At 55.3% G+C, this 22,469-nt stretch overlaps 10 protein-coding genes across 10 annotated transcripts; 4 read left to right on the top strand and 6 right to left on the bottom strand.

The window, feature by feature from the left end:
• Positions 1 to 9: 9 nt before the first annotated feature.
• CDEST_12023 (Putative short-chain dehydrogenase/reductase SDR, NAD(P)-binding domain superfamily) lies at positions 10 to 2,444 on the top strand. Its single transcript, XM_062928179.1, has 4 exons — positions 10 to 538; positions 634 to 882; positions 966 to 1,140; positions 1,209 to 2,444. Exons 1-4 carry the CDS (start codon positions 492 to 494, stop codon positions 1,572 to 1,574), a joined length of 837 nt encoding a protein of 278 aa, XP_062784230.1. The 5' UTR covers positions 10 to 491; the 3' UTR covers positions 1,575 to 2,444.
• Positions 2,445 to 2,616: 172 nt separating this feature from the next.
• On the bottom strand, positions 2,617 to 3,928 carry CDEST_12022 (Putative ankyrin repeat-containing domain superfamily). Its single transcript, XM_062928178.1, has 3 exons — positions 3,642 to 3,928; positions 3,362 to 3,502; positions 2,617 to 3,234 (listed from the first exon to the last, which is right to left on the bottom strand). Exons 1-3 carry the CDS (start codon positions 3,810 to 3,812, stop codon positions 3,052 to 3,054), a joined length of 495 nt encoding a protein of 164 aa, XP_062784229.1. The 5' UTR covers positions 3,813 to 3,928; the 3' UTR covers positions 2,617 to 3,051.
• Positions 3,929 to 5,282: 1,354 nt separating this feature from the next.
• On the bottom strand, positions 5,283 to 6,387 carry CDEST_12021 (Putative alpha/beta hydrolase-1; the record flags this gene model as incomplete). The annotated part of the gene is made up of 2 exons (XM_062928177.1): positions 5,953 to 6,387; positions 5,283 to 5,891 (listed from the first exon to the last, which is right to left on the bottom strand). The coding sequence occupies exons 1-2, from the start codon at positions 6,343 to 6,345 to the stop codon at positions 5,283 to 5,285; spliced, it is 1,002 nt and encodes a 333-aa protein (XP_062784228.1). The 5' UTR covers positions 6,346 to 6,387.
• Positions 6,388 to 7,377: 990 nt separating this feature from the next.
• Positions 7,378 to 8,834, bottom strand: CDEST_12020 (Putative tyrosinase copper-binding domain, di-copper centre-containing domain superfamily). The gene is made up of 3 exons (XM_062928176.1): positions 7,969 to 8,834; positions 7,815 to 7,912; positions 7,378 to 7,735 (listed from the first exon to the last, which is right to left on the bottom strand). Exons 1-3 carry the CDS (start codon positions 8,705 to 8,707, stop codon positions 7,553 to 7,555), a joined length of 1,020 nt encoding a protein of 339 aa, XP_062784227.1. The 5' UTR covers positions 8,708 to 8,834; the 3' UTR covers positions 7,378 to 7,552.
• A 2,007-nt stretch (positions 8,835 to 10,841) lies between these two features.
• Positions 10,842 to 11,930, top strand: CDEST_12019 (Putative protein kinase-like domain superfamily; the record flags this gene model as incomplete). Its single annotated transcript, XM_062928175.1, has 1 exon — positions 10,842 to 11,930. One exon carries the CDS (start codon positions 10,842 to 10,844, stop codon positions 11,928 to 11,930), a length of 1,089 nt encoding a protein of 362 aa, XP_062784226.1.
• A 292-nt stretch (positions 11,931 to 12,222) lies between these two features.
• CDEST_12018 (uncharacterized protein) lies at positions 12,223 to 12,680 on the bottom strand. Its single transcript, XM_062928174.1, has one exon. The coding sequence runs from the start codon at positions 12,476 to 12,478 to the stop codon at positions 12,317 to 12,319; it is 162 nt and encodes a 53-aa protein (XP_062784225.1). The 5' UTR covers positions 12,479 to 12,680; the 3' UTR covers positions 12,223 to 12,316.
• Positions 12,681 to 12,907: 227 nt separating this feature from the next.
• CDEST_12017 (Putative Ctr copper transporter) lies at positions 12,908 to 14,245 on the bottom strand. The gene is made up of 4 exons (XM_062928173.1): positions 13,749 to 14,245; positions 13,647 to 13,675; positions 13,245 to 13,580; positions 12,908 to 13,173 (listed from the first exon to the last, which is right to left on the bottom strand). The coding sequence occupies exons 1-4, from the start codon at positions 13,875 to 13,877 to the stop codon at positions 13,035 to 13,037; spliced, it is 633 nt and encodes a 210-aa protein (XP_062784224.1). The 5' UTR covers positions 13,878 to 14,245; the 3' UTR covers positions 12,908 to 13,034.
• Positions 14,246 to 16,358: 2,113 nt separating this feature from the next.
• Positions 16,359 to 18,078, bottom strand: CDEST_12016 (Putative hemerythrin). The gene is made up of 3 exons (XM_062928172.1): positions 17,449 to 18,078; positions 17,135 to 17,384; positions 16,359 to 17,067 (listed from the first exon to the last, which is right to left on the bottom strand). Exons 1-3 carry the CDS (start codon positions 17,923 to 17,925, stop codon positions 16,577 to 16,579), a joined length of 1,218 nt encoding a protein of 405 aa, XP_062784223.1. The 5' UTR covers positions 17,926 to 18,078; the 3' UTR covers positions 16,359 to 16,576.
• Positions 18,079 to 18,663: 585 nt separating this feature from the next.
• On the top strand, positions 18,664 to 19,568 carry CDEST_12015 (Putative peptidase C12, ubiquitin carboxyl-terminal hydrolase; the record flags this gene model as incomplete). The annotated part of the gene is made up of 1 exon (XM_062928171.1): positions 18,664 to 19,568. The coding sequence occupies exon 1, from the start codon at positions 18,813 to 18,815 to the stop codon at positions 19,566 to 19,568; it is 756 nt and encodes a 251-aa protein (XP_062784222.1). The 5' UTR covers positions 18,664 to 18,812.
• Positions 19,569 to 20,074: 506 nt separating this feature from the next.
• CDEST_12014 (Putative Heat shock chaperonin-binding, tetratricopeptide-like helical domain superfamily) lies at positions 20,075 to 22,450 on the top strand. Its single transcript, XM_062928170.1, has 4 exons — positions 20,075 to 20,338; positions 20,421 to 20,725; positions 20,794 to 22,007; positions 22,105 to 22,450. Exons 1-4 carry the CDS (start codon positions 20,268 to 20,270, stop codon positions 22,255 to 22,257), a joined length of 1,743 nt encoding a protein of 580 aa, XP_062784221.1. The 5' UTR covers positions 20,075 to 20,267; the 3' UTR covers positions 22,258 to 22,450.
• Positions 22,451 to 22,469: the final 19 nt, after the last annotated feature.

Below are 22,469 nucleotides of genomic sequence, written 5' to 3'. Positions count from 1 at the left end.
GCGAGAGTCATCTTCTTTAAATAATGCTAGAGCAAGAGTAGAACCTCTACACATGGGAGCTCGGAGCTCGAAACTCTCGAAACTCGTCACTACCCGCACCCTAACCAGGGTCGGATTTCAGAGTATCACTGGAACGCCGCCATAATAGCACCGTGTTCCCCTCATATGAGCATGGCGCTTTGCCGCATGGGATTCTCACCGGACGTAGGGATCGTTACAGGATTTCCCGGCATCCTTTCCCCCCTCCCCTCGTTGGAGTTTGTTCGGCTTCCTCGACCCCGCGTGCCCGCGTTGTGAGCAGTTCATTGCGGGGTCCCAGCCCGTGGTGGTTCGATCTTGGCTTGCTTCTGTTCCCATGTTCATAAAGGAGAGGGAGAGACGGCCCGAGAACGATAGATGATTGCCGTCACTCACTCAGTGCCTGTAATCGCCCATCTTCGTCATCTTGAATCTAATCCAATACCATTCTCAAAATCCCATTAATCAAAATCATGAGCGCGCTCGTCGGAGCAACAAAAGCCGCCGCCGCTCAAGCGAGGTCCGTCATCTGCCCCACGCCGTGCCATACCGTCTCAATGAGAGACACATAAGCACTCGTTCACGAAGACCGCCGCTAACAGTGGTCGTCCACAGCCGCGTCGTCATTGTGACCGGCTCCGCGCGGGGCATCGGCCGCGCCGTCGCCCTCCGCCTCGCCCGCGACGGCTACGATGTCTGCGTCAACGACATCGCCGCCAACGAGGCCGGCAGCCACGGGGTCGCCGACGAGATCCGCCGCCTCGGCCGCCGTTCCGTCGTTGCTACGGCCGACGTACGGAGCCTTGGCGAGGTCCAGGGAATGGTCAAAAAGGCCGTCGACGAGCTGGGGCCCCTGACCACCATGTTAGTATCGCCTCCCTCACACTCTAAACTACCTACCGGGGGTAAAAGTCCGCCAGGGAAGACTGCTGAAACCGCACGCATAGGATCGCCAACGCCGGCATCGCTCAGGTCAAGCCCCTTTTGGAAATCACCGAGGAAGAATTCGAAAACATGTTCCGCGTCAACGTCTTTGGCGTGCAGCACTGCTACCAGGCCGCCGCGAAGCAGATGATCAAGCAGGGCAACTGCACGCCCGACCGCCCGGGCAAGATAATCGGCGTACGTTCCCAGACTCATCCCCCCAATCATCCCCTCCTTTCCGAATCGCTGACGGGCCCGCCCCCAAGTGCTCCTCCATCGTCGGCTTCAAGCCCTTCGCCCTCCTCTCGCACTACTCGGCCTCCAAGTGGGCCGTCCGCGGCCTGACGCAGGCTAGCGCCATGGAGTACGCCGAGCACAACATCACCGTTAACGCCTACGCGCCCGGCATCGTCGGCACCGCTATGTGGGACCTCATCGACGAGAAGCTGGGCGAGAAGACGGGCGCCAAGAAGGGCGACACCATCAAGAAGTACACGAGCGAGCTCATCGCCCAGAAGCGCACCAGCGTGCCCGAGGACGTCGCCAAGCTCGTCAGCTTCCTCGCCAGCCCGGACAGCGACCACGTCACCGGCCAGACCCAGATCGTGGACGGCGGCATCATTTACACGTAGCCTGTGTGTATGTCGTGAGAGTGCGGAGGGGATTTGTGTCTGCGGTATCTGCTCACGTCTTGTCTCGTATCGAGGATGAGGCAATCGTAATTCTAGTATTGAGAGCTTATGGAAATCATGGTTTGGTCCTTTTCTGTCGGATCAGTTCATTCATGTTGCATCGCGAGAAATATCGGGTCAACAATGGCCGGTTGGTGATGATGGCGAGCTTCCTGGTGGAGGCGCACACTGTGCAAGGGTGTCCCCTTCAACCCGGGAGGCCCAACATCGTTCTGAGCTATGACGAGACTCAGCAGAGCCGTTACTGCCCTATGGTGGCGGGTCCATCAAAACTCTGTGAATTTCTTGGTTATGGGTTGGAAAGGGCAAGCTCATATATTCCAAGCTTCCATCATCATTTCGCTGGGTGATAGGAGGCCATCCCGACAGAGTCATGCTTAGATTGTGCTGTGGTCTTTGACTCAGTACAGTACGGAAGCCAATATTGGTTGGGTGCAATTGCCTTCCAGCTGATGACCAGTACTGATTGTACAAGGACACCAGCAATTTCCCTGGGGCTGAATCGCACTGAGAACGCGGTGCCAAGCCCAACGGACTCGATCGGATCTCCCTCGGCGACAACCGGCTCCGTGGTGGGTCCCGCGTCCGCCAATCCCGGCGGCGCAGGTGATGGTACTCGGATGTGGAACTACATGGAAAGAGCCTCTTCTTGCGGTTGGAATACCGAGTTGAGGCGGCAACACCCCCGAAATACAGAAGTTACAGAGGAAATCGTGGGCAAGTGGGGTTGTTCTGTGCAGACAGATATAACCTAGAAGATGCTTTTCTTTTTTCTTCTTTTTTCTTCATGCCGTCTGTTGCAAACTCTACAATGGATTTGTATACACAAGTGTGAAATCATTGCAAGCCATTTGGCCTTGCGGCAATGACTTGCGATGACAAACGACCTGGAAGACTCCCGTACGAGGAGCACATCATCACCCAGCAGAAGAAGGAATTCATACAATTGCACATTCGATAGCTCCGGCTTGCGACACGGTTTAGCGAGCAAGTGCCAGACTATTGTATCTTCTCATTCTCAATGAACAGCTACATCGTGACATTGTAGAACATGGAGGCCATTGGGGCGATCTAGCTTCTCCTATACTCCTCTTATCCATTCATATGCTGCTGAGCCGGGATCGATGTGGTTTAGGACGATTACGCTGAAAAGTGAACGATGTTCTGATTCTTGCGAATCTCTCTAGACCTTTGGATGTCTTTCAATCTGTTGGAGATCTACTCATCCTGGGATGTGGGATAAACGTTTTCGGACTCTCGAGGTGACTCGAACAACTTTCTTCCGACCAGCTCTCAGCTGAGACGATGAGCGCTAAATGCATTCAAAAGAAAACAAAAATGAAAAATGGACTCCTGACAAGTGTCCTGGGCACGGTAAAGAACCGCCGGTGGACGCCGGCGCCTCGCTGAGCATCGCTCACGCCTTGAACCTCTCGGGTGCCCTCTCCTCGCTCTCGTCCTGGGGAACAGCCTTCGCCTTTCCTCGCCCGGGCGCCGACTCGAACTTCTCGGCCCACTTGCCCTCTTGCTTGAACATGGAAAGACACTGGATCGCCGACGGCGTGCCGTACTCCGGGTCAGCACCGCCTTCCAGAAGGACCTGTCCGGGGCCCCGTTAGCACTGGCACCTCTCGAATATTGCGCCAGCATCACAGCTAGGCCGCCTCCAATGCTTGGGAAGGGCTGCCTGGGCAAGTGTCGCTGGTGCTGTGGCGTCCTCAACTCACCTCAATCACAGGATCTAAGCCCTTGAAGACGGCGCCTGCGAGAGGACTCTGACGCTTATCGTTCAGTCTGTTGGGGTCTGCCCCGTGCTGTATCAGGAGCTTGACCAGGTCCGCGTGGCCGTAGTAGGCCGCCAACATCAGCTATTCTACGCGTTAGCCCACGCCGTGAATTTGGGACCAGCATCTTCGACCCAGTCCACCAGAACATGAAACAAAACAAGTAAAAAAAGCAGCCCGGGGTCCGCCACAGAAGCATTGGCGGTTTTGCATAAGCACTCACCAAGGTGTCCCCCTTTTCGTTCGTCAGGTTGGGCGGTAGGCCATCGAGGATAGCCTCCTCAAGGACGGTCTTGTTGCCCTCGCGGGCGGCGTTGTACATGCTGGCGGCCAGCTTGATGGCCTCCAGCGAAGGCGAGAACGCCGTGGCGGACGTCAGGCTTGTCCCGCTCATGATGGAGTATCGATGGAAGAGATATAATGGTTGCGTAATCGTTCCGTGGACGCTAGTGTTCCGCAATGTCGGCAAGGATTGGCGATGTCAACATGAACGACGACGGGTGAGGTGAGAGGAAGCGACGTATGGCTATCCAGTAAAGTTAGGGCGAATGTTCGAGAAATCATTACTAAGCCGGGACATGATTGGCTCGGACCCAGCGGTAATCCCTCTGCATGCGTTCTCCTCAGTCGAAGTAACCCTCTCTCTCTATGTGAGTCGTGTGTGACAAACTGTAAAAGGTGCAAACAGTCAGGAACAGACTTCGCCTTCTCCTCTGTTTCCAGCTTAAGAAAATACTTTAGTTGTAGGAATCATGGATTTTTCGACAGGTTTTGAATTGTAATGTGAGGAACAGAATGTGCTGGGCCTATTTAGGTGCTATTGTGGAAACATGCACAGCTGAAACCTTAAGTTGATGATTTATTCCAGTGATCATCAGACAAACGTGGGCTCAGCGCTAGGAAGGCTGTGGTCTGCACAGCAAGTTCAGTAAATGACCAACACTGATCATATCGTGAGTTGTGAGCAAGAGCATTGTGTCTTTAATTGTTTTCAGCCTGCAATGTTGTTGTTGTTCAAGCTTATTTTGCGTGCTTGTATTATTCAACTAAAGACACTTCTCGGCTCGTACGCCAGAACAACAGGATAAAATTGACCCTAAATTGGTCTGGCCGAGGTCAGCGTGCGACGCTCTGAGAGCCTTGTCGAGCTGTGGCCCATCGATTTCAGCAATGATCCTTATGGGAACAGCCAACATTCCAAGCTTTCATGATGCCGGCCCATTAGCCTAGAAGTGCTTCGTGAATGTCAAGTATTTCGTGAAATCAAAGCAAGTTGATTATCTCATCAACTATTTTCAAAATCAAGATATCCAGTCAGTATGCCAGATCCAGCGGAAGAAGGTCTGAGGCTTATGACAACCTTCATTGAGAAAAAAAGGTGTGCGCAGCCATGGAGGGGCCTCACCAGTGTGCCGAGCACTTCCACCTTCCAAGTTAGTAAACGGGGTTCGATGTCTCCACCGGAGATGCCCAACGGGACAGGGTCAGTTGCCCGGCCCGGCCCGGGCCCACGCCCCCCAGTCACTTATCATCCGAAAGACATGCGCTGCAGCATGAGCAGAGAGAGCCGGTCATATTTCTGAATGAGCCTTCTTGACTCCTCAGTCCCGATCACATGTTCTAAATATTGCCTAGTTTAAGCATTGCTTAGCCTGCTGTTGTGTAAACGGTTAAAGACAACTTACTTGCTACATACTTGCAACTAGATCACATGTCACACGCTCCCCATTGCTTTCGAGTGTTGACACTGGGAAACGCGATTTAAGTTCTGTTCAAGCAAGACGCAGCCCTCATTGAAAGGAAAATTTCATTTCTTGAGCGGCGATGTTTTGGCGTTATTTACAGAAAGCGCGCCCTGGGCTCCCTACATGTTACTCACCAGGTCCGCCAGCACCTCCTTCCTCCATCTAAAGAAGATACTTGCGTGCGTGTCATCCTCTATTCTGAGATGGGCGTTGGTCCCTAGCCGTTTGGCAATCTGCCTGCCGTGATTCGCGGGAACGAACGTGTCGTCTTTCCCGTACCACAGCCGCACAGGGAGGTCGGAACGAATATCCTCTATGCGGAAACCAAACTCCGTGCCATCCAAGTGGCCGTCGTGGCTCACGCCGTCAATCCCCTGGGCGTAGTACTGCCGGCTTGTCATGACCATGCGCCCCACAATCTCCCTGTCGTCCCAGATCCCGTTCTCCTGGCGTGGGAACGTCGCCTTGTTCTTTTCCGCCTCCTGCAGCTGCAGCTCAAGCCGCTCTTCGTCGGACAGATGGAAGCGCCCCTGCCGATGAAAAAACCACCCAGCGAGGCGTGGGGCATAGCGCCACCCGTATGTGAACCCAAGCCAGTGGAACCAGCCGGCTCCGGCCATGCCAATGTCAGGCGGTCCGATACCACACACGATTGACACGCACTTGAGCTTCTCACGAGGCATCGAAGCCGCACACGCAAGTGCATAAGGACCACCGCCTGACACGCCCTACGTGGCCAAAGATTTAGCAGCAGAACATACAAAATCCAAAGGAAGGCTGTCTACCCACCATCACGGCGTATTCTGGCAGCCGAAGATGCTCAGCAAGTTGCTCCAGGTCCTTTGGATGATCGAGAAGTATTCGTCCGGGCTGAAACGTGCTCAACCCCATCCCCGGGCGATCCGTCGCGATGATGCGAGCGCCGACATCCATGGCGGCCTTGTGGAGGTGGCCGGCCTCGACACGGGAGCCGGGTAGGCCATGGCAGTAGAAGACGGGTTTGCCGGTCGCCAGTCCGAACTGCGCGTAGCCGAGTTTTCGACCGTCTGGGAGCGTCAAGGTGTCAGAAGCGTCCGGCTCTGGAACCAATCGGCACTCAGAGGGTCGGGATGCTGAGGTCTCTGCGCTGGTATCCGGGCTGCTGCTTTTAAACACCAAAGACTTAAGATACGATACCGACATTATGGAGAAGCAAATAGCGCGTGTCTTCCGAGTAGCGTGCCAGGGCAGATTCGCGGAGGTTTCGTGGTTATGTAGCTTTTGTCGTTGGACCTTGGTGCTTACGGGGCTGGCATGTTAGTAGGCGCCAAGTACCAGCTCCAATGCGTTTGGTTGCTGGTAGACCGCCGTAGGCCTCCGAAGGTACCCGATGGTGTGCGCCGCTCTCGGATGTTCCCAAGGAAGATGTGAGAGGTAAGCACTGTGTACACGACAGTTCAGAACGTAAGACGGATGGTTTCTGATGACGATGGCACACAGATTAGTCCGTCAGCACAATGGTTTCCGGGGCAGGTGACCACAGATGGGCCAGTTGACTGCTGCCTATCTTTGGTGGTAAGACAATGTCTCGCAAAGTGACCCGATACCTTTTGGAGATCGTGGTGTTTCGATTTGTTCCATGAGCAACTCAATGCAATCAACGCTTTGAATGATAAAGATCTCCAGTGCGGACTAGGAAACCTGCCAGTAACAGAGAGCGTATCGTTTTCCGAATTCATGACGGATTCGGAGCAAAAGCCACGGTGAAATCTGGCAGAATTTAACGTTTGTTCAATTTCTCAGAAAAGGTGCCATGGGTAGTGCTACTTGGGCGGGTAAAAGAGTCAGTACGAAACCTCCCGAGACTGACAGAGACCACAACGTAGAAGTGCTGCAACTTGCAATTACTGTCCAGTCGAGTTTCACTCACAGCTCCCGAGATGTCAGGCACTGACAATCGCTAGACAGAGCTTAGAGACTTACTCAATACTCACATCGAGACATTACAGTGGTGTCTTCCCGACAGTTTTTGTGGATGCAGGTAGACATCTCAACAACACATCCAGATCCGACGAGTAGTCCTCTCTGACCAGTAGCAGATACAGATATAGCTTAGTGGTTTGGGAAATTTTGTCTTGTGAGCCGAACGGTGAATCAATAAGCAACACAAGAAGAACATCATTCGCTTCCAGTCCAGCATCAACAACACGTTTACAAATAATTGAAAGTAGGAGATCAGCGTTTAAGAGTGCATTCGTGTATAAACATGGAATAGGCATTCGCTTTCCGTCTAAAATTTACAGTTGAACCTGAGAGCTACAAAATCATATCCGCGTAGCTGCTCCCATTTCCATATGTACAGTGATTATATCCGCCACAGCACGCCGGGCCCAACGCGCAAGCCAACCAATTACATGGATGAGTAGGTGTAGCAAAGAGGGCCGGCCTGGGTATTCATATAGTCTTTGACAGTGGGCGGAGTGTCGGAAAGCTCCAGGACGGGCATGGTGTCAGTGATCGAGGCCGGGATGGTCCGGCCGGTGTCTTGGAAGCCAGTATAATCGTTCAGGCGCGTGTCATTACGGCCCTGCCACTGTTTTTGTGTGTTAGAGAAGTGCACACTCTCCGTCAAATGAACCCAGCAAAGAGGGGGGGAGGGGGGGAAGGCGAACCTTGGCCCAGACACGGTCAACGTTGGCGTGGTGTAGGAAAAAGAGAGGCTCATTGGGCGCGGTGGTGGGGCCCATGTCGCCGGAGATGACTCTGTGAACTGGGAGAGGTGTCAGTACGACGAAGGTGAAGCAGGATAGATAAGGAACGACAGACTCATTGAGTGCGGCAGTTCCTCCAGGATGGTGGCCATGTCGGCAAAATTGTCAAAGGCATAGATGGCGTTCATGACCTGAGTGTTGTACGCCCTCAACTGCATGTCGCCAACGATGGGGTTGCCATTCGCATCGTTACCCTGGCCGGAGTTGAACACGCGCGTGAGGCAGTGCGGGCGGTCGCCGCGGACGTTCGTCTCGGGCCACCCCATCGCCAGCGTCAAGTTTGTGTTTGCAAAAGGGCCGTCGATCACGCAGCGCTGGAAGCCCGGCTGGGTGCTGCCGGTGTACTGGCCGTCGCCGCCGAACCCGGTGACGGGATCAAAGATGGGCGAGCCGGGCATGTTCTGGGCGTCGGCGTCGATGGTCCAGTCCCAGTACGGCTGGGCGCCGGTGTAGCCGCACTCGTTGCGTAGCAGGTCCTCGTGCACCTTCAACAAATATCGGTGCCAGGGGAGGAAGTTGGCCACGAAGTGGATTATCGACCTGAGGGTGAAGTGGGTGTAGACTAAGTCGTCCAGCCGGGTGGTGACAGCGTTGATTTGGGCATACTTCGTCTTTGGCAGCTTGCGCAGACACACAGCGGCACGGATGTACTCGGCCTTCTCGGGGTCAGTAAGCTCGCGCCACTCCTTGCGAACGGCCGGGTCGGTGCAGGCGCCATCGGCACGGGGGATAGCACTCGCGCTAACGGCGACTGCGAGAGAGAGGAATACAAGGATCGAGCGGGAGAGCATCATGACTGCGAAATGAATTATTAACAATGGGGGTGGCAAGTGGGTGGATTCAATATAACGAAGGACTGCCCCAAGCCGGGAAGCAACTAGAAGATTAGGGAATGAGCAAACGAAGAAATTGTGCAAGACCTGCCGAGCGAGAGAATTGGTGAGAACGGAAAAGTCTGTTGTGATGGCATTGGTATCCTCTTTATAGAGATCATCCTGCGTTATGCTCCCGAGAGTCCTTGCTGAGGCACATCGTGGGAACCGTCACTAGCGTTGAAAATCAACGCTAAGACCAAAATCCGCAGCGGCAGGCCCATGTGGTCCGCCTGTTGAAGCCATACGGGGTCCCCGTTATGCTCTCTTGGCCTGTTCGTGTTCAGAGGACAAACCCGGGCGGGAGTCCGGGATGCCCTGTCTCTTCCCGCGATGGTGTCGATCAACACAGTGGTGAAGGTTCGGGTTCGCTTGCGTTCTTCTAGTCTTATCCCTGGTTGGAGCCGCCGACGAAATGAAAAAAAGGGGGGAAGTAACTTGACTTTGAGGTCTTAACTGCCTTTCGCATCAACTCCCAGTGGATGCCGAGGCCAGCGACGCAGATGAAAATCAATAAGGTAGAGGGAAATTAGATAAATTACAGGCTCACGGAGCAGGCTGATGATACTTTCTGTGATTACTGTCTTCTTTGCTAACCTGGGGTCACAGAGAATGCAAAGTTAGTTTAAAGTTCAACGCCAACAAGTCTCTGGGGGTTGTCCCTGGACCCGAACAGACTCTGTTTGCTGTTGTGGCTGACATGATGCTTCTAAAATAGATCGCCGACCATTCCGTAGTTTTCTTATCTCATTTCTCTTCGGTTACTTACGCCGAGCACTCCAAGTCTACTGGTTATGAAGACGCCGGTGATAGACCTTGCTCCGTCATGTAACCCATGACGAAGTCTTCATACAAAGTCCTCAGCCTTCTTTGTAATGTAGTGAGTAGTAAGCTGCTGTTGATCAGGTAAAACTTGATAGATTCTTAGACATCCGAAGAAAGATTGGCCACTTCAGATGAACACCGGTTTGCTACCATCCCAGGGTTTTCTTAAATTAGTAGATCGGCCGGCATGTGAGTTGATAAAGGAGATGTGAGTTAAGCGCGGGAGCCAAGCACTATAATGTGGTTCAGGTGATTCAGCTTGATGAAGCACCTGAAATGTTGGAAATTGGAATAGGCCAGCTGCCCGAACAGCTCCCACGAGCTGAGCCCGCATGACAGCCCGAGTTCACGGGGCATACGGGCGTAAAAAAAAGGGGGGGGGGGATCGGCGCCATTCGCATGAACCGGACTGATCCCTGCTGAACCGGCCAGTCCGGCGTCACTTTTAGCACGGTCCGACGATTGGCCGCCCCGTCTACAAGGGCATCCCGCCGCCGAAGGTCCGTATGGCCTTCGTCCCTCCGTCCGTTAGACATCAGAGGAACTAGACTAAGCCTGCTGTCTCTCACTCTGCGTTCTCTCACCCTGCGGAAAGGCATCTTCTCATACGTGATATCAACACTCATGTTTCACTCCCACAGAAACCCAAACCATCTAGATTGTTAGCGGCTGACATGAAAAATTGAGGCAGTGACTGGACAGCACGTTTCGTATGCGGGTGACAAGCAAATGGCTGGGTGTAACCAGCGACCACCTACCGTGATTGGACTGAAAAGGAGGTAAGCGACTAAGACTAAGCGTTGGGCGTTCTTTCTTGCCCGCCCATCCATCCATCCCCCCTCCATCACCGCCATTTCTCAAACTTCTCATCGAGCACCACCCTCAAGATGCCTCTGTGGTCGTGCGACTTTGAGACCTGTACAAAGCCTGCCGTCCAAAGACTGGGAGACTGTCTATGTTGTGACAGGCACCTCTGTCGCACACACATTTCGGAGCCGTTCCACAAATGCCCCAACCCAGTGGTCAGATTCGGGATTCGCAGGTTAGAGCTCATACTTACTACCTATAGGAGGACTGGTCTTCATTTTCCGAGGAATACGCGTCCACCGAGGCTCGTCACATTGACGAGCTATGTCGCCGGACAGATGGATCCAAGCTATGCTCTCGGGCATCGGAGTTAAGAGGCGGTATCCCCTGTACCATCGACCTGTCACGCAAGCACCTCTCTTCAATGATGGGACATCAAAACTGCCACGCCGATATTGTATTTAAAGACAACGTCGTATGGCTGGCACGCCTTCGACTTATCAGGACCACATCACCACCGGAGGAAGTCCGTGACTGTATTCTCCGAAGCGAAGCGGCAACCATGACCTATCTTCATGAGAAAACCAACATCCCGGTCCCTGAAATCTTTGATTGGGCGTGTGAACCTGATCCGGAAAACTTTGTGGGAGCTAGCTACATCCTGATGGAGAAGCTTGAAGGACGGCCTTTGGTTTGGCAAGCGACGACTCCGATACAGAGAGAGAAGATCATGCAACAGCTGGTTGGTGTGTTTCTGGAAATAGAGAAGCACCCCTTCGAAACTATGGGATCCATCTTCACCGTCGGACGCCCTGCTGAGTTCGTCGTGCAAGGCATTGCCCAACACGCAACTTATCGGATGGAAGCTGGAGGACTGCCTGGCCCCTTTGCTTCTTCGCTAGAAGGGTCAGTCGCCATCGTCAAGTCATACCTTTCGATGATAGCCAACGGCGAGATTGGAGCCGACAATGCGGCGGATACCTATCTTGCACATCGCTTTCGTCTGGATGTTGCCAGCGGACTCTGGGCGATTGGTCCTTCAGCAGACCGATTCTTTCTCAAGCATCCTGACGACAAGGGCGACCACATCCTCGTTAACGAATCGTATGATATCGTTGGGATCATCGACTGGGAGTGGACCCGGACCGCTTCCAAGCCGGAGGCTTTCAGTTCGCCATGCATGATGTGGCCTCTGGGGAAATTTTACGGGGGCTCCAACGAGCTGGCCCCAGACGAAGTGCGGCTGGCGGAAATATTAGAAGAGAGGGGCCGCAAAGATCTCTCCGACTGTGTGATGCAGGGCAGGAAGGCTCAGAGATTCTTTTTTGCTCTGGGTCCCGAGAGCCCTTCCTCGGACCGCAAGACATTTTTGGAACTTTTCATGGGGCTTCAATCAGCCTTCAATCTTGGGAACGAAGGGTGGGACAAGTGGAGGGACGAAGCCCTCGTCCGATGGAAAGATGATGAACTGCTTCAGGGTTTGGTTCGACCTCACGAACGCGAATATGTTTGACAGATCGAACACACCATTCATGTTCTAGCAGCGACTTATGTAGGCTAGGGATCGCTCGTTCATAAAAACTCAGACATAGCCTCAGTGGACCTCTTGTCAAAGAGGTATTGTTCGTGTCACAAGTGATGAGGGTATGCGAAAACGGCGCGGTGGGATTAACGCACCAACCCAGTAATTCAAAGTCCGTTAAACGAATACCGGCAATAAGTGGCTGCCGATGGTAACAATGTACATCATATGTGCCCTCGCCCTGTTTATACAAATCTGGCAGCTCTGTTGCTATAGAGTCCTACGATATCACGCCACTGGATGGCCTGTCCCTGCACTGGCATCAGCGCGTCGGGCCGGGTCAGGTCTATACACACCAGCCGCACGACGACGCTCACCTACAACCCGTCCGAGTGGTCGACGGTGATGCACTTGGTCCCGCGCCTGACGTCCGGGCACACGGCGGCGGGCCCCTGGTCGGTGCTGACCTTGGCCATGGCAAGGCCGCTAAGGAGCATGTTCCACATGGTCAGCGGCCTGTTGATAGAAAAAGCCGCCATCGCTCCTGCGGATGAGGGTGAAGATGTCGATGAGGGCGAAGATGAATTTCCGCCTCTCCTCCTTGGTGAGTGGGTGATAATTGTCTAACATGCCCTTGCAGTTGCCCGCCGCAGGGTCCCTGGCCTGCTTGTCCAGTGCCAGGGTCACCTTGCGCTGGAGGTACTACCGGTCGGAATCGAATGTCTCTTACCGGTGCATGCATCGTATGGTCGATCTAGCTTATATTGAACACCCACACCAACGTGCCGTAAAAACCACGACAAGTGTCGTGGAGTGAAGGTACTCTCCATCTTGGATTATTCAGAAACTAGCGCTTGTTTGCAGAAATCTGTGGCAAATTGAGAACTAAGTGAGCTTCCGAGGGCTTGGTACACTCCACGTATGTCGTTATGAGAACACTCAGTCTTATTATTAAACTGATTATCGTATCTATTGACGTTGTATTATGAAAAGCATCGTGGCAACTGGATGTTGCGTGGGGTATATTATTATGGATCCTCCGCAGTGACGTCGTCTCATGTCTCGCAAGACCGAATTCCAAGACAATGTAGACATTCAACCGCAGCAGACGGTGGCCTCTCTGGCGGCGGAGGTGGGCTCGTCAAACAGGGTCTCCCACTGGAAGAGGAAGGCGCCAATGTAGGAGCCGATGAAGATGCAAATGATCATGTAGCCATTGTAGTACATGGCGAGACTGGGGGAGAGACAGATAGTCAGCATTGTCTCGGAGTGGTGACACGCGATAGTGGGCAGAAAACGGCTTACAGCATGACAAAGTAGGCGACAGCGAACTGGCAGACGTGGATAAGGGCACGGACGGCCTGCTGGAAGACGTTGGGACGAAAGGGCGGGATGACGTTGGAGCGGACGGCGGCGGCGGAGGACGAAGGGCCCTTGGCGTGGTCGTCGGCGCTGGCGGAGCTCGGGGAGGCGGCGCCGGCGTCGGCGTAGCGGGCCTTGTGGGTGCGGATGAGGTATCGGTCGTACTCCTTGACGGCGCGGCGTAAGGCCTCGAGGAGGATGACGAGAAGGATGACGCCGATAAGGGAACCAGCGAACATGCCGTTGGAGGTGATCTTCCAGGAGCTGCTGATGAAGCAACTGCGACGAAAGGGTGTTAGTGCACAGTGCGTGTCGGGAGTGGTGTAGCGGTATGGTGTTGCTTACGATCCAATAGTGTTATAGTTCCAGAGCATCTGAGGGGATTGTGTTAGCTCGAATACTAAGACAAATGTAGGCAATGAATCGGGTGTCGGTGTGAGTGCATACAGAAATCTTGCAACCGCTGCCTCCCATGGACATAGCGGCCTTGCTGCTAGTCGCGGCGGGCATGCTCATGGTGCCTGTGGCAGCCATGGCGGCGGTGGTGGTGGCCATATTCATCGTGCCGTGATCCATATTTAGTCGAATCGAATATTGGTGATGGTATGTTATGGGTGGATTATAGATAAAGAGATGTCGTGGTCTTGACAAGGCGAGTATTAGACACAGGCGTGTTTAGTTGGGCTTCTGGCGGAGGAGAAGCGAAGATCGGATCGGAACTAGCAGGGGTGTGTTCTCTCTGCTCGGACGATATCGAGACAAAAAGGCATGAATAGAGTTCCAGAGTCGGGGACTGCCAGGAGTTATATACGGAGAGTCTCACAGGGTATCGGGAGACCAAAAGGGAGAGAGACAGAGAGGAAGAGATCGTCTTGCCTGGTTGCCGCGCTGGGGAGGGATAGGATGTATGTCCAGGGATCCACTTTGCGCTAGATTTCCATGGGGGGAGGGGGGGTATGGGTATGGGTCTTTGCGCTAGATTCCTTCCCGAGAGGCCAGCAAGGGTTGTCAGTCCGATTCGGCAGCTCGTTGGTGCGTTTCTCTGGCTCTCGCTGGCGTCTGGCCGCTGATTAACTGTCTCCTGAAAAATAAAGATGCAGAGACGGGGATGTGGCTGATGGGATGGGGATGGCACTGAATGTGACTACCTAGGATAGGTACAAGATGAGCGGCCCGGTGGAGACGAAAGGTCCTTTACTTGAACTCTAAGGCACATGCCTACTATGTAGTGATGGGGAATGAGAAAGTCAACTACAGTATACAGATACCTGAAGCAGAGCTGAAGCACAGGGAACGAATTAAAAGGAAATCACAGCGGCAATTTGAGTGACATGGGAACTGGGACTCGGGACTTGCTGGCTTTTCGATTATCATGGCACGTATCATCTAGGAAGGTAACATACCTAGGAAGGTAGTCAGTCGTCTGGAGGAAAGAGGCGTGTGGAAGGAAGGAAAGAAGGCGCGATGGGAGGGGGGAAAGGTACTCTGTACCGTCGGTTTCTTCTTACGGATGGAAAGAAACACAGCACCAGCTCCTGCCGCCAAGAAGCCGCTATCGCTTCGTGCCCGCCTCCTGCCCGCCTCTTGCCCGCTTCTTGCCTGCCTCGTGCATTGTGCCTGCCTCATGCTTCTGAGTGTTTTTGAGCAAGTTTATGAAGCCTAAGTCCGCCCCCCCAGTCGCCTAACAAGTCAACGACCCAATGGCATTGCTTCGACTCCTCCACCCTACGCCTGATCTCTGCACGACACTTGCGGGCGAGTGGCTTCATATCTTGTCTGCTCTGCTCTTATCCCACATCTGCAGCTCGGCGTTGCCCAGTTTAGCTTATTCGTACCTACACCTCCAGGATCTCTTTCTCCCGGCCGCCCCCCTCGAGAGTCGACCCTCCAAGTAAGACCAGGCAACGGTCCTCTCTTCCGGGTCCGCAGTAGTGCTGATGGGCCGCCAGGTGGACTGGCCGTTGAACATGTACGACATACCAAAGAAAAAATCAAAAAAATCCGTTCGCCGCGGACCGGCTCTCGTCTTTTCAACCGAGACCACCCACACCCAGCTTGCGCCTCGTGAAACCCTCCAGTTCGCGTTGGAGAAGACTTCACAGACGGGCTGATGTCGTGGAATAAGCCCAGACACGCCGCCGACGCCGCCGACATCCCCCATCAACCCGGTGTGGCCTGTTGAGAACATTTGCGAAGGATTCCAACTTTGGACCACCTGATGATGCCTGCCGGCCTCCCATGCTTCTTCGCTTGGCTGCTACGCCGCGTGCAGGTAAGGGAAATAGAAGTCTGGGCTGTTGGCCGAGAGCTGCCCCCACTGGGAATCACCCGTCCGTCGCTGCGGTGGTTGCGACAAGCGACACAAAGAGCCCCAAGACGAATCTGGCCATTCATTGGACTCGGGGACGACGACGCGGTGCCTCTGCGGCCTCTGCCGTCGGTCTTGCGTAGCATTGCAGCTCGCCTCGCCTCTCCAAATTGCTCGCTGCAACCACTTGGCCGACTTGGCCCGACGCTTCATCGCTGCTCACCAGAGCCGCCACCCGCCGCTGCGAGTGCGACCAAGATCCCTCATCGTCTTCCAATCGTAGTCTGTCTGTCGCCTGCGCTGTGCTGTGCTGCGATGCAATGGCACCACCAACCCACTGCACTGCAATGCGCTGTATGTCTCTGCCTCCATGTCTATGAAAAGAACATCGGTGTGCAATTCCATCAGAGATCGGCGCTCGGTGCCAAGAACCGAGAGATGAGCTTGACAGGGAAGCCTGCTGCATCGAAAAAATCTAGCGTCAAGCTGGCAATTTCCTCGACACGCACGCTGGTTCCCCCCCCCCCCTTTCCGACTCACAGACCCTCAGATCTCTTTTATTCGCGGCAGAACCTTCAGCAGAACCTCGAATCTCGAACCTCGAACCTGGCTTCCATTGCTGCTCGGCTTGCTGCCGACAAGTCTGTCGTACCGTTGCGTTGCCCAAAAGAGCTTGCCTGCCTGTTTGTTCCTTTTCGGGGCGAACGCGACCCTTTTTGGGAGCGACTCACGGCTGGTCCCAAGCAATGAAATGAAGGATCCGACTCAATTATGCTCGCCTTAATATTTCTCTAACAATGACAGGCAAGTACAAAAACCTGGTCCCGAACTCCCCTCAAAAACCGCAACTTCGTCCCACAAACCACGAGCCACGAGCCGCACCCTTGTCGTACAGACCACAGACCACAAAATGTACCTCTGTACGCAAAAACCAGTACCGCAAAGCCCTCACCTCATAGAAGTGCTCTCACAGCTCAGCCTTGGCCTTGTCGTCCGACCCCAAAGACCCCAGCGCGTAAAGCTCCCTCGGTTGCCCAGCCGCGTCGCAGCTGGCAAACTTCCACCATCCCCAGTGCCACGCTCCCGCGATATTAATCAGGCCCCACTTGATCGGCGCCGGCATGGGCGGCCAGTTCGCCCACAGCCCGTCCTCGGCCGTCCGGTCCAGGTTGAGCAGGAAGAAGGGCACCACGTCCGCCGTGCCCGCCTTGGTGACGGTGCTCTTGCCCCACGTCTTGAACGTCAGACTGGCGTTCGCCGCCTCGGGTGTCCCCTCCTTCGGCGCGTTCGGGTGCTTCGCAAGCCCGGCGATGGTGCTGATCTCGCTATGGAAGTGGGTTTCGAACGGCTGCTGGAAGCCCTTCATGATGTCAAGCAGCTTGGCGCCAGAGAAGTCGGTGGGCGATGACAAGGACGTCAGGTACTGGTTGAACTCGGCAAGACCGCTCAGGAAGGACTCTGCAGCACGCCGCTCGTCAGTACAGCTGCCTCCCTCCGGTGTCTGTTGAAGATGTCGGGTACGTACCATGCTCCTTGTGCGTCTCGGCAAAGACGTTCTTGTCGTCCAGGAGGTCCTCGACCTTGGTAAAGAGAGACTCCTCCTCGTCATCGTGATGCGACTTGACAAACTTGAACCACGTCTGGGAATATCCGATAAAGTCGGCCTTGTCGGCGTCCTGGATATAGGGCGCCTGCTGGTAGATGGAGTTGTAGCCTCGCAGGATTGAGTTGTGCAGCAAGGCCATGTGGGTAGAGCCCAGCGTGAAGAGGTCGGTCTGTTATTGGAGGGCCGGTCAGTTGGAGAACTTGCGAGTGGACTCTGGGGTCTGGATCACCGACCTTCTTGGTCTCGTACTGCGGCGTCGTGATGAGCTTCATGGGCGCATCGGCCCAGGGCTTCGTCGTCTGTGGTGTGGTGGTCATCATGAATGGCGCTCTCGAAACCAGCAAGCTCATGAGGATGCTTGGAATCACAAGCAAGAGATATCCGGCCATTTTGAGAGGGCAGCAGCCGGGCCTGGAATGGATGGAGCGTATGACGAGACTGATATACGGGATGGGGGGAGAAGAGTCGTACGATTTACTGGCGTCGTCGGCCCCTTGTTGAGGGAATCGAGAGTCGGGGTTGCGTGACGAAGGGAAAGCTGCAGCAGACGCACAGAGACGCGTCTGGATTGGGTGTTTGGGGGGTTTCTGGGCCGAAGCTGTGTCCTTTGTTGCAAGAAGCTCCCCGAGCTTACAGTGAAGCACAGAGTCTAGAGGCCCTCGGCGTGGGGTGAGGGAGCAGGCTCGGCTGATTAAAAGGCATGTCCTCATTGGCCCGTAGCGGAGTAGTCTGGGGTGTTTGCAGGGAGCTATGGCGTGGTTTCACCTGAAAGCTCCCGCTAATGCCGCTGTGGGATCATGGCACTGGCCGACGAGGGGCGAGCCGCGGTGTGCGGTTAGGCACTCTTGGTGGACGGGCCGGGGGTTTCGGACCTTGATGACGTCCCGGTGTCCGAAGATGTTCGGGAGTTGTAAGCTGTGGGGCGCCTCGTTCTGGATGTGGAGACCCGAGAGAGGCACGGCTCATATCTGGTGTTGACAGCGGCCGATCTTTCGATGCATGCTCTATCACCAGCCGGCGTGTCCAAGCAAGTGATACTGATCGATGACAGACGACGCATTTCGAAGCCCATGCTGCATTTTTGAGGCGTTCTTTAGGTCGTACGGAGTCTGATGTCAACGAGTCCCCAACGAATGCACCCTGTTAGTCAACCAAACGACCTGTCAACTTCAATCAACCCTGGACAAGCGATGCCAAGCTAGAAGCCAGCCTTCTTTCTGTCTTTGTCTCGGGAGAGCTCTCTCGCCCATCAGGTACAATTTGGTCCGTAAAGACATGTATTGATATGGCAGGTAGGCATGCTTGAATTACTGCATCTGGCGGCAAGGGCGAATCAACGTGTGCGGGGTTCTAGGCAGGCGGATGGTTTGCGTACACCTTTTGTCCTGCTTGTAAGTGGACGAAGCACATCTCGGATTTCATCGCTCCTTCCATACTCCTGAATACAATTTGTTTCTCTGAACCCACAACTTTCCAGCTTTTCACTTCAGGTCATCGACTTCCGTCATCCATAATAGCCTCTCTCTCCAGCCCGTTTGACATCGGGCCATCTCCCCTCAATCAACACTAACCAAAACCCTCGGGTACCCGCCCAGCAATGCCCGCAGACGGCGTCTACTTCTCCCCCACTGGGAAAAAGACCTTCATTCCCCTCGAGAACAACCCGGACGTCTTCACCTCCCTCATCCATGACCTCGGCATCTCATCGTCGCTGGGCTTCTTCGACGTCTACAGCCTCGACGAGCCGGCCCTCCTGGCGCTCGTCCCGCGGCCCGCGTTGGCGCTCATCTTCATCGCTCCGGCGCCCATGTACTACAGCGTCCGCGCCGCCGACGGCACGCGGACCGCGACGGAGGACGGCATCACGTACAAGGGGGCCGGGCCGCAGGAGCCCGTGACGTGGTTCCGGCAGACCATTGGCCACGCATGCGGGCTGTACGCGCTCTTTCACGCCGTCGGCAGCGGGGAGGCGCGCGAGTTCGTGACGGAAGGGTCGTTGATGGATCGGCTGCTGAAGGAGGCGGAGCCGTTGGGGTGGGAGGCGAGGGCCGATGTGTTGTACCGGAGCGAGGAGCTTGAGGAGGCGCACATGAAGGCCGCGCGGAGGGGGGACACGGCGGCGCCCTCTGGGGAGGAGCCTGTGGGTTATCACTTTATCGCGTTTGTCAAGGGCCGGGACGGGCACCTGTGGGAGTTGGAGGGCGGTTCGGACGGGCCTGTGGACCGGGGGTTGTTGGAGGAAGGGGAGGATATGCTGAGCGAGGGGGCGTTGGAGAGGGGTGTCAAGAAGTTCCTGAGCTACGCGGATGGGAATTTGGAGTTTAGCATTATTGCGCTGGCGAAGACGGAGTGAGGATGTCTGTCTCTGTCTGCCGGCCACTGACCAGGGGCGTGGAGTAGGAGCGTACTCTGCTGTATTACGTAGAAAAGGACTGCATAGGAGGTGGTGGGCTGCTTAGAAAAAACAATGAGATGATTATTTGCAAGATTTGTACATTGTCGTAATGGTCATGGTCATAGAAATCGTCCCTTATCACTGCAACATGTCCCGTTGCTGTAATTCGATATGCAACCACTCACCGACATTGACCGAGATCTACCACTTGACCGAAGTCACACCGGTCACCGGACACACCGGAAGCTTGGGCACCTAAGTACCTAGGGAAAACCTACCTTTCACCAAAACGAGGGCGGGGCAGCTGCCGCTCAGCCTTGAACCCCTCCATCCGCACGGTCCAGCTCCTGGCCCCGCCTGTCCAATCAGCACCCGGTGCCGCTCCAACCATCGAAACAGCTAGAAGGTGCGCAGCTTTGGGCTGTTTTCTTTCTGCGTCCCTGCTGTTGCCTTTTTGCTGTCCGCCTCACCCAGACGGTCGAGACGAGAAACTCAACTTTACATTTCCACAACCCAATCAGATACCCCCCCTTCCCAAATCTCCAAACGCTCGCACTTCCAATTTCTAATTCGAGATTTCAACAAGTCGTACATACGAACAAACCAAGTACATTCTCAATCCCGAAAAACATAAATACACACAGCCCGGAAATCAATATGGCTTCCGCAGACGAGCTCAAGGCTCTCGGCAACAAGGCCATTGCCGAAAAGAACTTTGATGAGGCCGTGTAAGTCTTCTTCTCCCCCTTCCGCCCAATCCTCTCGATCACCCCAATTCTCCATGCCATCTTCCAGGCTGACATCTTGCAGCGCCAAGTTCACCGAGGCCATCGAGCTCCAGCCTGAAAACCACATCCTCTACAGCAACCGCTCCGCCGCCTACGCTTCTAAGAAGGACTGGCAAAACGCTCTGGAAGATGCTAAGAAGACGACCGAGCTCAAGCCCGACTGGGCGAAGGGCTGGGGACGCCTGGGCACAGCGCAGTATGGTCTCGGCGACCTGCTCGCCGCAAACGACGCCTACGAGGAGGGACTCAAGGTCGACCCTAACAACGCTGGGTTGAAGAAGGATCTCGCTGCCACCCAGAAGGCGATGAAGGCAGAGGCCGGTGGCGGTACGCTCAACCATTCTCCCATCTCCCCCGAAGCTGAGTCGCAGACGATGCTGACTGACTGACTATAGACGCCGGCGACCCGACCGGTGGCCTCGGCAACATGTTCAGTGACCCCCAACTCCTCCAGAAGCTCGCCGCGAACCCCAAGACGGCCGGCTTCCTCGCAGACCCTACCTTCATGGCCAGGCTTCAGCAGATGAAGGAGAACCCTAAGGGCTCGCCCGATCTGTTCACCGACCCCCGCATGCTCCAGGTCCTCGGTGTCTTGATGGGCGTTGACATGCAGATGGGCATGCCCGACGACGTCTCCCCGGATACCGAGATGCGCGACGCCCCTCCCCCTCCCGAGTCGAAGCCCGCGCCTAAGAAGGCCCCGACCCCCGAGCCCGCGCCCGAGCCTGAAGAAGAGCTTGACGAGGAGGCTTTGGAGAAGAAGAAGGCCAAGGAGGCGGCTGACAAGGAGAAGGCGCTGGGCACCGAGAACTACAAGAAGCGCAACTTCGACGAGGCCATCGCGCACTACACCAAGGCCTGGGAGCTGCACAAGGATATCACCTACCTTAACAACCTCGGCGCCGCCTACTTTGAGAAGGGCGACTACGAGAAGGCCATCGAGACGTGCACCAAGGCCGTCGAGGAGGGCCGAGAGATCTACGCCGACTTCAAGCTGATCGCCAAGTCATACGCCCGCATCGGCACCGCCTACGAGAAGCTTGGCAACCTCGAGCTCGCTGTCGAGAACTACAAGAAGTCTCTGACGGAGCACCGCACCCCCGAGGTAAACGCCAAGCTGCGCGCGGCTGAGCGCAACAAGATTGAGCAGGCACGCCTCGCCTACCTCGACCCGGCCAAGGCCGAGGAGGCCCGTGAGGAGGGCAACAAGAAGTTCAAGGAGAGCGACTGGCCCGGCGCCGTCGCGGCGTACACTGAGATGATCAAGCGCGCGCCCGAAGACCCCCGAGGCTACAGCAACCGCGCGGCGGCGTTTGTCAAGCTGCTCGAGTTCCCCAGCGCCGTCGAGGACTGCAACACGGCCATCAAGAAGGACCCGACCTTCATCCGCGCCTACATCCGCAAGGCGCAGGCCTTCCACGGCATGCGCGAATACTCCAAGTCGGTCGACGCCTGCACCGAAGCGGCCAAGGTCGACCAGGAGCACCACAAGGGCGCCAACGCACGCGAGATTGAGCAGCAGCAACAGAAGGCCTTCAACGCCATGTATGCGGCTCGCGAGAACGAGTCGGAGGAGCAGACCAAGGAGCGCCTGGCCCGCGACCCCGAGGTGAGTGCACGCAGCCGGCGGCCGCGTCCGTCTGGTGTTTTTTTTTGTTTTTGTGCTGCCACACACAAAGAAATTAGTTTACTAACGGCCCCTGTAGATCATGAGCATCATGAACGACCCCATCATGCAGTCGATCCTCCAGCAGGCGCAGTCGGACCCGGCGGCGCTGACGGAGCACATGAAGAACGCCGACATCAAGGCAAAGGTGCAGAAGCTGATAGCGGCGGGAGTTATCCGTGTCGGACGGTAAGAAGAAGAGGCGGGAGTGGCGTACGTAATTCGGATAGGGTGGGAGAGAAATGGTTGTCGAAGCGGAGGTGGAGGCGGAGGAGGTAACAAGAAAAAGGTCACGCGTAATGGTTGGACGAAGAAACGTTTAAAAAGGGCTTCACTAGGTCAGTCGTAGTGGTTGCAGTGTGACCCCCAACAACAGAGATTTCCCCCACGTGAGGAGGCGCCCTG

This window comes from Colletotrichum destructivum, chromosome 8 (assembly GCF_034447905.1).
Source record: "Colletotrichum destructivum chromosome 8, complete sequence".
Taxonomy (NCBI): Eukaryota; Fungi; Ascomycota; class Sordariomycetes; order Glomerellales; family Glomerellaceae; genus Colletotrichum; species Colletotrichum destructivum.
The sequence above is the reverse complement of the archived record's forward strand: the minus strand, read 5'-3'. Positions and strand labels throughout refer to the sequence as shown.